Source organism: Arabidopsis thaliana, chromosome 5 (genome assembly GCF_000001735.4).
Source record: "Arabidopsis thaliana chromosome 5, partial sequence".
Classification (NCBI taxonomy): Eukaryota; Viridiplantae; Streptophyta; class Magnoliopsida; order Brassicales; family Brassicaceae; genus Arabidopsis; species Arabidopsis thaliana.
Window position 1 is genome coordinate 2,373,794 of NC_003076.8, and position 13,631 is coordinate 2,387,424.

The window sequence follows — 13,631 nt, forward strand, 5'->3', positions numbered from 1 at the left end:
TAGCTATAAAAAGTTTGGGTTGTTGATCGTTGACCAGAAAAATAAAACAGCAATTTGATTGACAGTATATACGATTATTTTGTAAAATGTAGATGTTGAAAGAAAATTTAGTTACAAATAAAGTAATTTTTAATTAAAAAATTTATAATTGATAATTTATCTTAAAAACATCTATAATCAATTTGCTTTGGTATAAGAAAACCAAATATGAAAATAGTAAAATCAATTTTTAATTTAAAATTGATATAATATGAACTACATGACGGAACACCTAAGAGCATGGTACTCTAAGTTGCTCTGTTTAAACTGCGAGGTACTCTAAAGAGATGGAATAAAGAAGTTTTTGGTAATGTCCAACAGAAAAAAGAAAAATTGCTTAATGAGATTAAGAGGATTCAGGATCAATTGGACAGTACTCCCACGGATGATCTTCTAGAGAAGGAGAAGAGTCTACTTAAGGAGTTTGATGTGATTCTGAAACAGGAGGAGATGAATTGGTACCAGAAATCGAGGGAAAAGTTGTTAGCGGCTGGGGACCGTAATACAATTTTTTTTCACACATCAACTATCATTCGACGTAGGAGAAATAGGATCGAAATGCTTAAGGCAGATGGTGGTCGCTGGGTTACAGACGCGAAGGAGTTGGAATTGATGACGGTGAATTACTATAAAAGGTTGTACTCCCTGGAGGATGTGAATCCAGTTTTAACTCCTTTACCGCTTGAGGGGTTCACTATTCTATCACAAAGTGCTTTCACGGAGCTGAATCGACCTTTCACGCCTGCTGAGATTGAAGAATCAGTACGAAGTATGGGGAAATTTAAGGCCCCAGGCCCCGACGGCTATCAACCCGTTTTCTACCAGCAGAATTGGGAGACTGTGGGGTCGTCAGTGATAAGGTTCGCTTTAGACTTCTTTGAGACGGGAATCCTACCGGAGAGTATGAATGATGCTTTGGTAGTCCTTATCGCCAAGGTAGCGAAGCCGGAGCTAGTAACTCAATTTAGACCAATAAGCCTATGTAATGTCCTTTTCAAGACTATTACTAAAGCTTTGGTTATAAGATTGAAGGGAGTAATGCCTCTGCTTATTGGACCAGCTCAATCAAGTTTTATACCGGGGAGGTTGAGTACGGATAATATTTTGATTGTTCAAGAGGCAGTTCATTCCATGAGGAGGAAGAAGGGAGTCAAAGGTTGGATGCTGCTCAAATTGGATCTAGAGAAAGCCTATGACAGAATTCGGTGGGATTTTCTAGAAGATACTCTTAGAGCAGCTCGACTGCCGGTTAAGTGGATAGAGTGGATCATGAAATGCGTGACCGGTCCTTCGATGACTGTGTTATGGAATGGAGAACAAACAGAGGCATTTCAGCCCTCTAGAGGCCTTCGTCAAGGGGATCCCTTGTCTCTATATCTGTTTGTGCTTTGTCTTGAGAGACTTTGTCACTTAATTGAGTTATCAACAAGACACAAAGAGTGGAAACCGATTAGTATTTCGAGAGGAGGACCGAAACTCTCTCACATATGTTTTGCTGATGATCTTATTTTGTTTGCGGAGGCTTCAATTAGTCAGATAAGGATTATGAGAAGAGTGTTGGAGAAATTCTGTGTTGCCTCCGGTCAGAAGGTAAACTTAGAGAAGTCTAAGATCTTCTTTTCGGGTAATATTGACCGTGATTTGGCTAAGGAGATTAGCGACGAGAGCGGTATTAAAGCAACCTGTGATTTGGTATGCCTATCTTGCACAAGAGAATTAATAAGGATACTTTTGGTGAAGTTGTTGAGAGAGTCTCTTCTAGATTATCCGGCTGGAAGGGGTGTATGTTGAGTTTAGCAGGAAGGATCACCTTGTCCAAATCGGTCCTCTCTTCTATTCCAGTTCACTCGATGAGTACTATTTCTCTCCCTACGTCCACGTTAAATAGGTTGGAACTCGCTCTTTCATTTGGGGAAGTACAAGTGAGAAGAAGAAGCAACACTTGATAGCGTGGAAAAGAATTTGTCTGCCTAAGCGGGAAGGTGGTCTAGGTATGAGGCCTGCAGCTCTAATGAATAAAGCTTTGTTGGCTAAGGTTGGGTGGAGAATTCTGAAGGATCGCACTAGTCTTTGGACACAAGTTCTCCGGGCCAAATATAAAGTAAGAGACACAAATGATATGTCATGGACGGCTGTAAAAAGTAACTGGTCATCAACTTGGAGGAGTGTGGGTTCGGGACTGAGAGAAGTGGTGATACCGGGGTTGAGTTAGGTTCTAGGAGATGGCAGAACCATCAAGTTTTGGAAAGATAAATGGTTGAGCAATGGGCTGCTGATTGACGATGTTGTGACTACTATTCCAGAAGAGATGGCAGATTTGAAGGTTCGGGACCTGTGGGTTGAGGGAGTCGGGTGGGATATGAGCCGTATTGAACCATTTCTATCAACACAGGACAGACTGCGACTCCTCTCCATGGTAGTAGATACAGTGACGGGAGCGTCCGATAGAGTCTCATGGGGTCCAAGCCAGGATGGGAGATTCAGTGTGAAGTCGGCCGCGTCGTTTTTACAGTGGAATCATTCCCCGAGACCAAATGTAGAGTCTTTGTTTGGGAAGATTTGGAAGTGTGTAGTTCCAGAGCGGATCAGAGTATTCATGTGGCTAATAGTGAGTCAAGTGATTATGACAAATTCAGAGAGATTCCGGCGACACTTGTGTGATTCTAATGCCTGTCAGGTATGTATATGTGGAGAGGAGACTATTTTCCATGTTTTACGGGATTGTCCTGCTATGTCGGGGATCTGGAACAGTTTGGTTGCGCGGAATAACAGAGCACAATTTTTTAGCCAATCCCTACTCGAATGGATTTACGCCAATGTGAGTGACGGGAAGCTGAAGGACGACGTGCCTTGGTTAACGGTGTTTGGGATGGCAGCGTGGTGGGGATGGAAGTGGAGATGTGGGAATGTTTTTGGGGTGACAGGGAAGTGTAGAGACCGGGTGCGTTTTGTGAAGGATATTGCAAGGGAGGTCTATCAAGCACATGCTCCGGTGTTGGGAGGTACTGAAGCAATTACCAGAGTAGAGAGACTGATTGCTTGGGAACCGCCACCTGCAGATTGGGTTAAGCTCAACACGGACGGTGCTTCACGAGGCAACCCAGGGTTAGCAGCAGCGGGGGGAGTCCTGAGAGATAGAGAGGGACGCTGGATTCAGGGCTTCGCGCTGAATATCGGGGTATGTTCAGCTCCACTTGCGGAGTTATAGGGGGTTTATTACGGGCTCTGTATTGCGTGGGAGAGACAGATACTGAAGTTGGAATTAGAGGTGGACTCTGAGATAGTAGTGGGATTTCTCAAGACGGGGATAAGTGATACGCATCCTTTGTCTTTCCTAGTACGATTGTGCTATGGCTTTCTTTCGAAGGACTGGACAGTCCGAGTTTCACATGTGTATAGGGAAGGTAATCACCTCGCTGATGGATTAGCCAACTATGCTTTTCCGCTTTCTTTAGGTTTGCATTTATATGATTTTTGTCCAGACGATTTGTCGCTTTGTTTGTCTGAGGACGCAAGAGGGTCTGCATATTCTCGTAGAGTTCGATTGTAATTTTATTTTCTATTTTAATAAATTTTTGTAGGGTGCATTGCCCCCTCATCCCACCAAAAAAAAACCTAAGAGCATCTCTATTGGTTGAAAAAATGAGATGTTTTTAAAATACATTTAAAAAAGAAAAGAAAAAAAAGGAGTGTCTTTGAATAGTAGAAGTTTGTGTCTCTGCATAGACATTTTAGATCCAAAACGATATGGTGTCTTTAAAGTTTACTATTAATTTATGTTTTGAGTGATATTTGAGACACCAATAGAGGTGCCCTAAGAATCGACCGTACAATATACTCTCTTTGTTCTCGGTACATTGTTTATAAGTTCCCGGTTATTCATCACGTTATATGATTTATACTAGAAAATAATAAAATTGTAGTCTTGTGTTTCTTTATTTCAGTATAAGCAGCTTTGAGATTACATACGAGCATAAACGTATATATATATATGCTACATGTTGGAACAACTTGACTTATTTCCTTTACCATGTGGGTGGTGCAGCCGGTTCAGCTCCAGCGGCTGGTGCAGCTCCAGCGGCAGGTGCAGTTTCAGCGGGAGGTGCATCTCCACTTGCGGCCCCTGCAGCCCCTGGTCCGAACATTTTTGAGATTTTAGCTAACGGATTTTCGCCTCCTCCTAATCCTCCAAGTCCTCCAGGTAAACCTCCACCTCCTAATCCTCCTAATCCTCCAGGTAAACCTCCACCTCCTAATCCTCCACCCCCTGGTTTTCCAAATCTTCCCCCAAATCTCCTACCTCCCCCAAATCTCCTAAGTCCCCCAAATCTCCTACGCCCGAACCTACGTCGCAGGCTACATAAGTGTGTACAAAGGTTAATTATAAATTGAAATCAAATTGTAACGCTTCTTATTAATCACGTTGGCAGTTGTTCTAATGATATATCATGTTTCAAAAAAAGGTAAACATGGGTTGTGATAGAATAGACAACTCAAAAGTTAGAAGACGAAACATTAAAAGATTAATACTAGAACATTAATGTGTACAGTGTACGATACTCTTAAAAATAAATGAGGTAGTATGTCAAAAGAATCAGAGATAGACAAAAGAGAATTAAACAAGTTTTTTTATAAAACACAAAAGTCTTTAGTTTTTAAAAATTTCACTTAATGAAGCACCTGAGGAGAGAAGCGGCGGCCATCGTTCCGAGTGCGCCACCAGCGGTGAGTCCTGTGGTTATGACAGCAGTGGCTATCGTGGCTGGTACGAGAATCGGACTGAATATGATAAAAAGCGGTGTGGTTATGGTTAATGCCGTGGCTGAACCTGCCAGTGTTAGACCCGCTAACACTAAGAAGACTATAGAGACCACGGCAGCAATAACCACCTGAAAAACCTCCGACACTTGGAGGATGAGAAAAGAAAACATTTTGGGATAGATGTTAAATTTCAATGACTGAGATTTGTTTTGATGGAGTTCTTTGGCTCATACTTTATTATTAAATGGTTGTTAGGGGTCTATACATGCAAAACAATGGGAGTAAGTAGAGATTTACGTCACGTCACCTTTGCTTTTTTGTTTTTGTTTTTGAGTTGTCATGTTTTTGGACCATCTTTTCTTTCTTGTAAGAAGCTCAAAGATTAATTGTCGTGTTGCAATTCACGTTTACGGTTGAAACAACCTAAAATAGGTGCTTCGAAAGAAATCCAAGGAGGCAAAATTTTGTGGAATTTTGAATACTAGTTTGCTTGATTTTATCGAAACTCTCATGCTTGATGAAATTGCAATATGCCTGTTTAATTTTCAAATCTCCTAAATTAAATTTGTAAGAGATTCTTGTGAGGTTGGCCAAGTGGGAGAGTTTAGATAATTATACAAAAATAAAATATCGTCGAACATGAGAAGGCCGAGCATATTCGATTTTTTCAGGAAAACTCTTCTAAGTTTGGGGGATATATATGAAACATTGAAAAAAGGTGATATCAAGATTCTTCCACTTGGCTGTCAAAAGACAATCATGCGTAATAAAACTACAGAGGGGATCTTTGGTGAATGGTTTGTTTCAAACTGTTTCTCAACACACTAAGTAGCGATCAAGATTCAAGATACGAGATCTTGTCATGTAGATGGTAAATTTAATTGTAATGATTTATGTCATGTAAACTGATTCTTGATCTTCTATAAGTCTTTGCAGTTTCGATCGTATGCACAAATGTTAAAAAAACAGAGTTTTAGAAGAAAACAGAGTTTATTGGCTAAGTTTGTACTAGTCACTAGTCATGCAACCGTTACATAGATAATAAACTTCTCGCTTGTCAGTATATACCATCAAAAGTTTGGGTTGTTGATCGTTGACCAGAAAAAAAAAACAGCAATTTGATTGACTATATATACGATATTTTAAAATGTAGCTGTTGAAAGAAAATTTAGTTACAAATGTAACGTAATTTTTAATTAGAAATATATAATTTATTCTCAGTTCAATTATTATTTTTTCTCTTCAAATATTCAATAATCAATTTGCTTTGTTATAGATAACAAATTTGAAAATAGTGAAATCAATTTTCAATTTAAAATTACTTAGTATATAAAAACCTTAAGAATTGATATAGTATGATTTACAGACTACAATGCCGACTAAATGTGCAATGTACATGGTCTAAGAGTCGACCGTACATTATACATTATACGTTCCCATTTGTTCATCGAGCTATATGATTTATACTATAAATTAATGAACATTGTAGCATAGTCTTGTGTAAGCAGCTTTGACCTTGGAGAATACATATGAGCAAAAGACGTTTTAAAAAGCTTTTGTTTCCTTATGAATCAATGCACAATATACATGTTGGAACAACTTGACTTATTTCCTTTACCATGTGGGTGGTGTACTTCCACCAGCGGCAGGAGCAGCTCCAGCAGCAGGCGCAGCTCCAGCGGCAGGCGCAGCTCCAGCGGCAGGCGCAGCTCCAGCGGCAGGCGCAGCTCCAGCGGCTGGTGCAGCTTCAGCGGCAGGTGCACCACCAGCAGCAGATGCATCTCCACCTGCGGCCCCTGGTCCGAACCATTTTGAGATGTTTCCAAACGGATTTCCGCCCCCTCCTAATCCTCCAGGTGCACCTCCACCTGCGGCCCCTGGTCCGAGCCATTTTGAGATGTCTCCAAACGGATTTCCACCCCCTGGTTTATTTCCGAATGTTCCAGAAAATTTCTTTCCTCCCCAAAATCCTCCATATCCACCATAAACTGGCAATTTGAGAAGAGGTTGGGCTGACGAAGTTCCTTCCGCAGTCGGCTTAGCTCCCATCCTACGTCTACATATATACTCACAAGTGCGTACAAAGGTTACTTATGTATTAAAAACAAAATTGTACCACTTCTTATTAATCACGTTGACAGTTTTTCTAATGATGTTTCAAGAAAAGGTAAACATGGGTTGTGATGGAATAGACAACGAAGTTAGAAGACAAAACATTAAAGAATTAATAAGACCATTAAGTGTACACAGGGTACACTAATTCTTTAAAATAAATGAATTAGAATATGTGAAAAGAATCAAAGATAGAATAGAGAAAAAAAAAGAGAATTGAACAAGTTTTTCATAAAACAAAAATGACTATAGTTTTACAAAATTTCACTTAATGAACCACCTGATGAGAGCAACGGCCATCGCTCCGAGTGCGCCACCCGTGGTGAATCCTGTGGTTATGACAGCAGTGGCTATCGTGGCTGGTACAAGAATCGGACTGAATATAATAAAAAGCGGTGTTGTTATGGTTAATGCCGTGGCTGAACCTACCAGTGTTAGACCCGCGAACACTAAGAAGACTATGGAGACCACGGTAGCAATAACCACCTGAAAAGCCTCCAACAAGAAGATAAGAAAAGAAAACATATTGTGATAGTTAAATGTTAAAGTTTGATGAGTGAGATTTGATTTGATGGAGTTCTTCGGCTCATACTTTGTTATCTGATGGTTGTTAGGGGTCTACATGCAAAACGATGGGATCGTAAATAGAGATTTACGTCACGTCACCTTTGCTTTCTTGTTTTTTTTTTCCTTTTTTTTAGGTTGTCATGTTTTTGAGCCATCTTTTCTTTCTTCTAAAAAGCTCAAACATTAATTGTCGTGTTGCAATTCATGTTTACGGTTGGAACAACCTAATATAGGGGCTTCGAAAGAAATTCAAGGAGGCGAGATTTTGTGGAAGTTTGATGAATACTAGTTTGCTTGATTTTACGGATGATGGTTGCAGTAAATCTCTATTCGGCTTGATGATATTGCAATATGCTGTTTAATTTTCAAATCTCGTAAAATAAATTTGTATTAGATTCGAAAATAAAATATTGTCGAAACATGAGAAGGCCGAGCATATACATTCGACTTTTTTCAGGAATATATATATTTTGGGGAGATATATGAAACATTTTTAAAAAGGTGATAACAAGATTCTACCACTTGGCTGTTAAAATACAATCATGCGTAACAAAACTACATAGAGGATCTTTGGTGAATGGTTTGGTCCAAGCTATTTCTCAACACACTAAGGGGCGCTTAAGAATGCAACTAAATAACCGGAAACCCGAGAACCGTTCACCTATTCTTCCGTTGGATGGAGAGAGAGAGAAGGTTTGAGACGGAAAAAATGTTGTTGAAGGTTCACCAAAACCACTCAACCACACGACTATATTAGAGGGCTCTTATGATACATATCACATATGAAAGAAAAAGGGATGCTGTTTTAGTATTAGCCCCAAATTCGAGTCCTAAGGCTTACATTGGTGAGATATATGATAGAAAAAAGTCTTGGAACGTGAGAAACTATGTATTGAAAACTATTCATATAAACTTAACACATGATTCTTAGAAACCTTTAACAACTAATTTGCGGTCACAAAAAATTACTTCAAACCTCAAATAAATATTCATACCATGCGTCTCTAAGTTCTTCTGTAGCTTATTTTTGTTGTCAACAAACCCAAACTGCTTTGTTAGTTGAATTTTTATTTTGAACCAGAAAATCTAATACAAGATAGAAAATAACTAGGGAAACATCCTCTTTATATTCATTTTAACTATAAAACTATGCTTACGTACAATTGAATAACAGAAGCAATTCTACTACAGAATGGACTAAAACTGTTGCCACATTATTATTGTTCTTAAAATAAACATTGTATCACATTTATGTCTTTTTATCATAATAATCAGATTCAACATTACATATAAACATAAAACTTATTAGAAAATATTTTTTTCTTTCTTTTACTTTCCCAATCATACAATCTTGAACTAATGCACAATGATCTGCTTAATGTTGGAACAACTTGACCATTGTTCTTTACTCCGCCATGTGGCCACCTCCACCTCCGTGTTTACCTCCTCCAAATTTGTGTTTACCTCCTCCGATTTTGTGTTTACCCCCTCCACTCCCGGACATACCACTTTCCGACATACCTCCTTCACTTCCAGACATACCTCCTTCACTTCCTGACATACCTCTTTTCTTTCCGAATTTACCTCTAAGACCTCCGTGTTTACCTCCTCCAATTTTGTGTTTACTTCCGCTACCCCCAGACATACCACCTCCGGACATACTTCCTTCACTTCCAGACACACCTCCTTCACTTCCTGACATGCCTCCTCCACTTCCGGACATGCCTCTTTTCTTTCCGAATTTACCTCCAAGACCTCCGTGTTTACCTCCTCCAATTTTGTGTTTACTTCCACTGCCCCCAGACATACCACCTCCGGATATACCTCCTTCACTTCGAGACATACCTCCTTCACTTCCTGACATGCCTCCGGACATACATTTTTTCTTTCCCAAATTAGCTTTGAGTTTACTTTTTCTACTTTTGGATTTACCTCCTCCACCTCCGGACATACCTCCTTCACTTCCAGACATACCTTCTTCACTTCCTGACATGCCTCCGGACATACTTTTTTTCTTTCCCAATTTAGCTTTGAGTTTACTTTTTTTACTTTTGGATTTACTTCCTCCACCACTGGACATACCTCCTTCACTTCCAGACATACCTTCTTCACTTCCTGACATGCCTCCGGACATACCTTTTTTCTTTCCCAATTTAGCTTTGAGTTTACTTTTTTTACTTTTGGATTTACTTCCTCCACCACCAGACATACCTCCTTCACTTCCAGACATACCTTCTTCACTCTCGGACCCTCCGGACATACCTTTTTTCTTTTCGAGTTTAGCTTTGAGTTTACCTTTTCCACTTTTGGATTTACCTCCTTCACCTCCGGACATACCTCCTTCACTTCCAGACATACCTTCATCCCCAGACGACATACCTTCTTCACCTTCGGACTTACCGCCTTTACCTCCAAATTTACTTTTTCCACCCCCGGACTTGCCTTTTTTACCACCGAATTTACTTTTTAACATCTTCTTACACCAAGCCTTAAGCCCACCTTTAGACTTTGCCTTTGACTTTTTGATCAGACTTTGAGCTCCTCCTGCTCCTGCTCCCGAATTCGGTGGAAGTCCTGCCGGAGGTGGATTATCCTTCGGCTTTACTCCCATCCTACGTCTGCATCACACAAAAAAGTATGTATATATACTTAGAGACCAATTAAGAAAACGAACGAAGTTCAATATTTATAAAGTACGTTAACAAATGAAGTTCAATATACTTTTAAACTATAGGTTTATGAATATTATATAATTAAGCATAAATCTCGAGTGATCTCAATATAAGCTGTTATAATAATCTTACTTAACAAGCCACATGATGAGACCAAGTGCTGTCGCTCCAAAAGAGCCACCGGCCGTGAATCCTGTCGCCAAGACAACCGTGGCTATCGTAGCTGGTACGAGAACAGGACTAAATATGATGAAAACCGGGGTGCTTACGACTAATGCTGCGGCAGAACCAGCGAGGGTTACACAGGCGAAACCGACGAAGATTACGGAGGCCACAGAAGCAATAATAATCTTAATAACCTCCAACAGTGGCATGAGAAAAGAGAACATACTGAGAAAAGAAAACTTTCTTCCATCTCTCTCTGAAAGAGATAGAGAAGGAAAAAATCTGCCCTCTCTCTGTGACAGGGACAGAAAAGGAAACCTATTTCTGCCCTCTCTCAGTGACAGAGACTGAGCTGATGATGGCTTTTGACTTAGTTCTTCGCTCATATTTTCTGATCGGATTGTTGTGTTTTGGTGATGGTAAGAGAGAGAGGGCTTTTATGAAGGAGTTGTGTGGTCTCTACTACGTGCACGGTACACACACATGCATGCTCCATGCAAAACGATTGGAGTGAATGGAGATCTACGCTACGTCACGTTACATGTCCTTCTTTATATTTTCTCTTTTCGTGTGTGTGTGTGTGGGTTGTCATGTTTTGTAGGCCTTCTATTTATTGTTTCTTGTAAAATTCAAATGTTTTCTTCCATTCCATATTTCCATTGCTTTATGGAATATCAAAGCGTGAAGAAATCTTTATCGTTATATTACGTATATTAGCCATATCATATGTGATTACTAAGTTAAATATATGATTTTGATGAATTTCGATTGAAATTACTTGACTGGAAGATGGTTAATATAGGTCATGAATATGAGATCTTCGAATTACTAGTGACGAGAGGTCGCTCTCAATGGTGAATTTAGTATTACAAAACTAATTATAAGAAATTATGGGTCCAAGGGTTTTGAAACCTCCTAATCATAAAAAAAAAAAAAAAAAAGAGTTATGTAGCTCAAAACTAGGTGTAGGCTCGCTTTGACGAAATTATGATATGTATGTCTAGAAATTCACGATTTATTAGAAATTCTTGATTTAATTGTACTGAAAAGGAGTTGGGGTTTGGCTAACGCTAACGGCCGGGTTCAATTTGCTCTTCTAAAATTGGTCCAATTTATCTTGAAGGTTGTATGAAGATATATAGCCCAATATTTTGGTTTCGAATAGAATTGAAAAAGCTAAAAGTGTTACAAACTTGAACCAAGTAATACATGCCCATATATAAGCCCAATCAATGAATTCGTCTTCTTCAACGTCCAACCCCGGAAGTCAACCTCGATCGGATACACACATACATATATACAAGTAGTTCCGTGATTTTTGTTGAAGAATCCCTTCTAACTCATAAACATAACCGTGATATATAACACCTAGATAAGGTTTTTGTTCGTGTTGCAGATATAACAATAGACGAGAGCTGAGAAACAAAAGTACTAGTTTCTAGCATTTGGTGTTTAATTACATGAGTGAGAAACTAATACAAACATCCATTTTATATTACAAAAAATGCATCACAATCCAACTAATATATATCTAATCATAATCATGATTGCAATTTTTGAGAAATTGATTGTTAATTAATAATTATAGAGCCGAAATTAACAATGAAAAATTGACAGGTTTCTTAACATAAATAAGATTAGTTTTTTTTTAATAATAAAATTAAAAAGCAATACTTTTGAGTTTTAGGTGAAACAGTAACAAATTTAATTTTCATTTTAAAGAAAACATAGAAATAGTAGCAAGTTCGTTTAATAAAAAAAGTCTTAGCTAGCTTTCGATGGTTTTTCTTCCAAAAAGGTAATGGAGAAACGACAATTTCAATGTCTCACGATTGAATCATTCACATAGTCACATACAGTTGCTTTGGTTAAACTGGATCCATTCTATGTATATACGCTATAGTACCGATTAATTACTTCATTTAAACAAAGCATTGTTTCATAGTTAATTTCTTTGTACCATGCTATACATTAATAGAAATGATATTTGAAACATGTAGTTTCTTCTACGGTAATTAATATTTACTAAAAAGAGATGGATACATGAGGTTTAATTTATGAAACCTAATAATTAAGTTTCAAGTTGCTCCATATGATCATCCTTACCACCACGCAAGCCGTTTACCTCCTCGCGCTCCCTCCGGTTTATGTCCTGGCTTTTTCCCCGGTTTACCCCCCCATGCTCCCCCGGGTTTATCTCCCGGTGCTCCTTCCGGTTTATCTCCCGAAGCTCCTCCCGACGCTCCTCCAGGTCCTCCTCCCGACGCTCCTCCAGGTCCTCCTCCCGACGCTCCTCCAGGTCCTCCTCCCGACGCTCCTCCCGACGCTCCTCCCGACGCTCCTCCCGACGCTCCTCCCGACGCTCCTCCCGACGCTCCTCCAGGTCCTCCTCCCGACGCTCCTCCCGGTTTATCTCCTCCTCCAGACGCTCCTCCTGGTTTATCTCCCGACGGTCCTCCTGCTCCTGACATTTCTCCCGGTTTATCTCCAGACGCTCCTCCCGACGCTCCCGGTTGATCTGCTTTGGTTGGGGCTCCTTTCGGAGCTGGATTGTTCTTCGGTTTTACTCCAATCCTATGTCTACATCACACACACAAGTGTACATGAAACTATTTAGATTTTTTTTGTGTGCTGAAAACATCCATTATTCAACATTAGAACCAATAAAACATGCATTATGCAGGTTCGTTGTAGATGCACACATGCCTTATAATATATGATATGTAAGACGTTTGATAAATAGTGGATATATGAGATGTGCACCTCGAGGGTTTGAATAGGGTTTTCAAAAAACTTTAGTCATGGAAAAAATAATAGTAAATTGAATAAATAAATTTTACTTAAAGAGCCAAAGTATGAGAGCAAATGCCGTCACTCCTAGGGCAACTGCAGCGGTAGCCCCTCCGACTAGGAAAGTAGTGGCTATAGTGGCTGGTACGAGAATCGGACTGAAGATGACAAAAAGCGGTGTGGCTATGGTTAGTCCCACAATTGAGGCACCGAAGGTTATACCGGCGAACACTAAGAAGACTACAGATGCTACGGCAGCGATAACCACCTGAAAAAACTGTACAACTGGGATAAGAAACGAGAGCATTTTGTGAGTTACGTTTGATCTCTATTGTTGCTACTCTAATCGGATGTTTGTTGAAAGATAGAGGGCTTTTATGAAAAGAGTTGTGTGGTGTACGTGCACGGTACGGTACACATGCATGCTCCATGCAAAACGATGGGAAGTAAATAGAGATCTACGTTAACTCACGCCAAATTGTGCACACACAACACAAACAAAAAACAAAAACAAAAAAAAAGTCA

At 39.6% G+C, this 13,631-nt stretch overlaps 5 protein-coding genes and 1 pseudogene across 12 annotated transcripts; 2 read left to right on the top strand and 4 right to left on the bottom strand.

Annotated features, from left to right (window-relative positions):
• Nucleotides 1–259: 259 nt before the first annotated feature.
• Nucleotides 260–3,589, top strand: AT5G07505 (annotated as a pseudogene; the record flags this gene model as incomplete). The annotated part of the gene is made up of 1 exon: nt 260–3,589.
• Nucleotides 3,590–3,909: 320 nt separating this feature from the next.
• On the bottom strand, nt 3,910–5,036 carry GRP14 (glycine-rich protein 14). Of its 3 annotated transcripts, NM_001342946.1 has the most exons (3): nt 4,720–5,031; nt 4,283–4,395; nt 3,910–4,246 (listed from the first exon to the last, which is right to left on the bottom strand). In NM_001342946.1, the coding sequence occupies exons 1-3, from the start codon at nt 4,968–4,970 to the stop codon at nt 4,065–4,067; spliced, it is 546 nt and encodes a 181-aa protein (NP_001318499.1). In that variant the 5' UTR covers nt 4,971–5,031; the 3' UTR covers nt 3,910–4,064. The 3 variants fall into 3 exon arrangements, with proteins under 3 accessions (NP_001318499.1, NP_196368.2, NP_001078542.1); NM_120833.4 differs by having other exon boundaries at nt 3,910–4,395; nt 4,720–5,036; NM_001085073.1 differs by having other exon boundaries at nt 3,917–4,371; nt 4,720–5,036.
• Nucleotides 5,037–6,104: 1,068 nt separating this feature from the next.
• Nucleotides 6,105–7,524, bottom strand: GRP18 (glycine-rich protein 18). 2 transcript variants are annotated; one of them, NM_120834.5, is made up of 2 exons: nt 7,193–7,524; nt 6,105–6,856 (listed from the first exon to the last, which is right to left on the bottom strand). In NM_120834.5, exons 1-2 carry the CDS (start codon nt 7,435–7,437, stop codon nt 6,415–6,417), a joined length of 687 nt encoding a protein of 228 aa, NP_196369.1. In that variant the 5' UTR covers nt 7,438–7,524; the 3' UTR covers nt 6,105–6,414. The 2 variants fall into 2 exon arrangements, with proteins under 2 accessions (NP_196369.1, NP_001330023.1); NM_001342947.1 differs by having other exon boundaries at nt 6,131–6,850.
• Nucleotides 7,525–8,587: 1,063 nt separating this feature from the next.
• GRP17 (glycine rich protein 17) lies at nt 8,588–10,732 on the bottom strand. 3 transcript variants are annotated; one of them, NM_001342948.1, is made up of 3 exons: nt 10,284–10,732; nt 9,412–10,097; nt 8,588–9,345 (listed from the first exon to the last, which is right to left on the bottom strand). In NM_001342948.1, the coding sequence occupies exons 1-3, from the start codon at nt 10,700–10,702 to the stop codon at nt 8,885–8,887; spliced, it is 1,566 nt and encodes a 521-aa protein (NP_001331377.1). In that variant the 5' UTR covers nt 10,703–10,732; the 3' UTR covers nt 8,588–8,884. The 3 variants fall into 3 exon arrangements, with proteins under 3 accessions (NP_001331377.1, NP_001119185.1, NP_196370.1); NM_001125713.1 differs by having other exon boundaries at nt 8,675–8,972; nt 9,115–10,097; nt 10,284–10,728; NM_120835.3 differs by having other exon boundaries at nt 8,675–10,097; nt 10,284–10,728.
• A 1,374-nt stretch (nt 10,733–12,106) lies between these two features.
• On the bottom strand, nt 12,107–13,456 carry GRP16 (glycine-rich protein 16). 2 transcript variants are annotated; one of them, NM_180457.3, is made up of 3 exons: nt 13,157–13,456; nt 12,666–12,896; nt 12,220–12,618 (listed from the first exon to the last, which is right to left on the bottom strand). In NM_180457.3, the coding sequence occupies exons 1-3, from the start codon at nt 13,411–13,413 to the stop codon at nt 12,534–12,536; spliced, it is 573 nt and encodes a 190-aa protein (NP_850788.2). In that variant the 5' UTR covers nt 13,414–13,456; the 3' UTR covers nt 12,220–12,533. The 2 variants fall into 2 exon arrangements, with proteins under 2 accessions (NP_196371.1, NP_850788.2); NM_120836.5 differs by having other exon boundaries at nt 12,107–12,896.
• Nucleotides 12,297–12,335, top strand: AT5G07545 (uncharacterized protein; the record flags this gene model as incomplete). Its single annotated transcript, NM_001349600.1, has 1 exon — nt 12,297–12,335. One exon carries the CDS (start codon nt 12,297–12,299, stop codon nt 12,333–12,335), a length of 39 nt encoding a protein of 12 aa, NP_001336536.1.
• Nucleotides 13,457–13,631: the final 175 nt, after the last annotated feature.

What these genes read in the sequence shown, in the direction of transcription:
- GRP18 (NM_120834.5), bottom strand. Translation starts at nt 7,437, where the DNA reads ATGTTTTCTTTTCTTATCTTCTTGTTGGAGGCTTTTCAGGTGGTTATT. An exon ending in ATGGCCGTTGCTCTCATCAG is followed by an intron (nt 6,857 to 7,192) that starts GTGGTTCATTAA and finishes GTATATATGTAG; the next exon opens with ACGTAGGATGGGAGCTAAGC.
- GRP16 (NM_120836.5), bottom strand. Translation starts at nt 13,413, where the DNA reads ATGCTCTCGTTTCTTATCCCAGTTGTACAGTTTTTTCAGGTGGTTATC. An exon ending in CTCATACTTTGGCTCTTTAA is followed by an intron (nt 12,897 to 13,156) that starts GTAAAATTTATT and finishes TGTGTGATGTAG; the next exon opens with ACATAGGATTGGAGTAAAAC.
- GRP14 (NM_120833.4), bottom strand. Translation starts at nt 4,970, where the DNA reads ATGTTTTCTTTTCTCATCCTCCAAGTGTCGGAGGTTTTTCAGGTGGTT. An exon ending in GCCGCCGCTTCTCTCCTCAG is followed by an intron (nt 4,396 to 4,719) that starts GTGCTTCATTAA and finishes ACACTTATGTAG; the next exon opens with CCTGCGACGTAGGTTCGGGC.
- GRP17 (NM_120835.3), bottom strand. Translation starts at nt 10,702, where the DNA reads ATGAGCGAAGAACTAAGTCAAAAGCCATCATCAGCTCAGTCTCTGTCA. An exon ending in CTCATCATGTGGCTTGTTAA is followed by an intron (nt 10,098 to 10,283) that starts GTAAGATTATTA and finishes TGTGTGATGCAG; the next exon opens with ACGTAGGATGGGAGTAAAGC.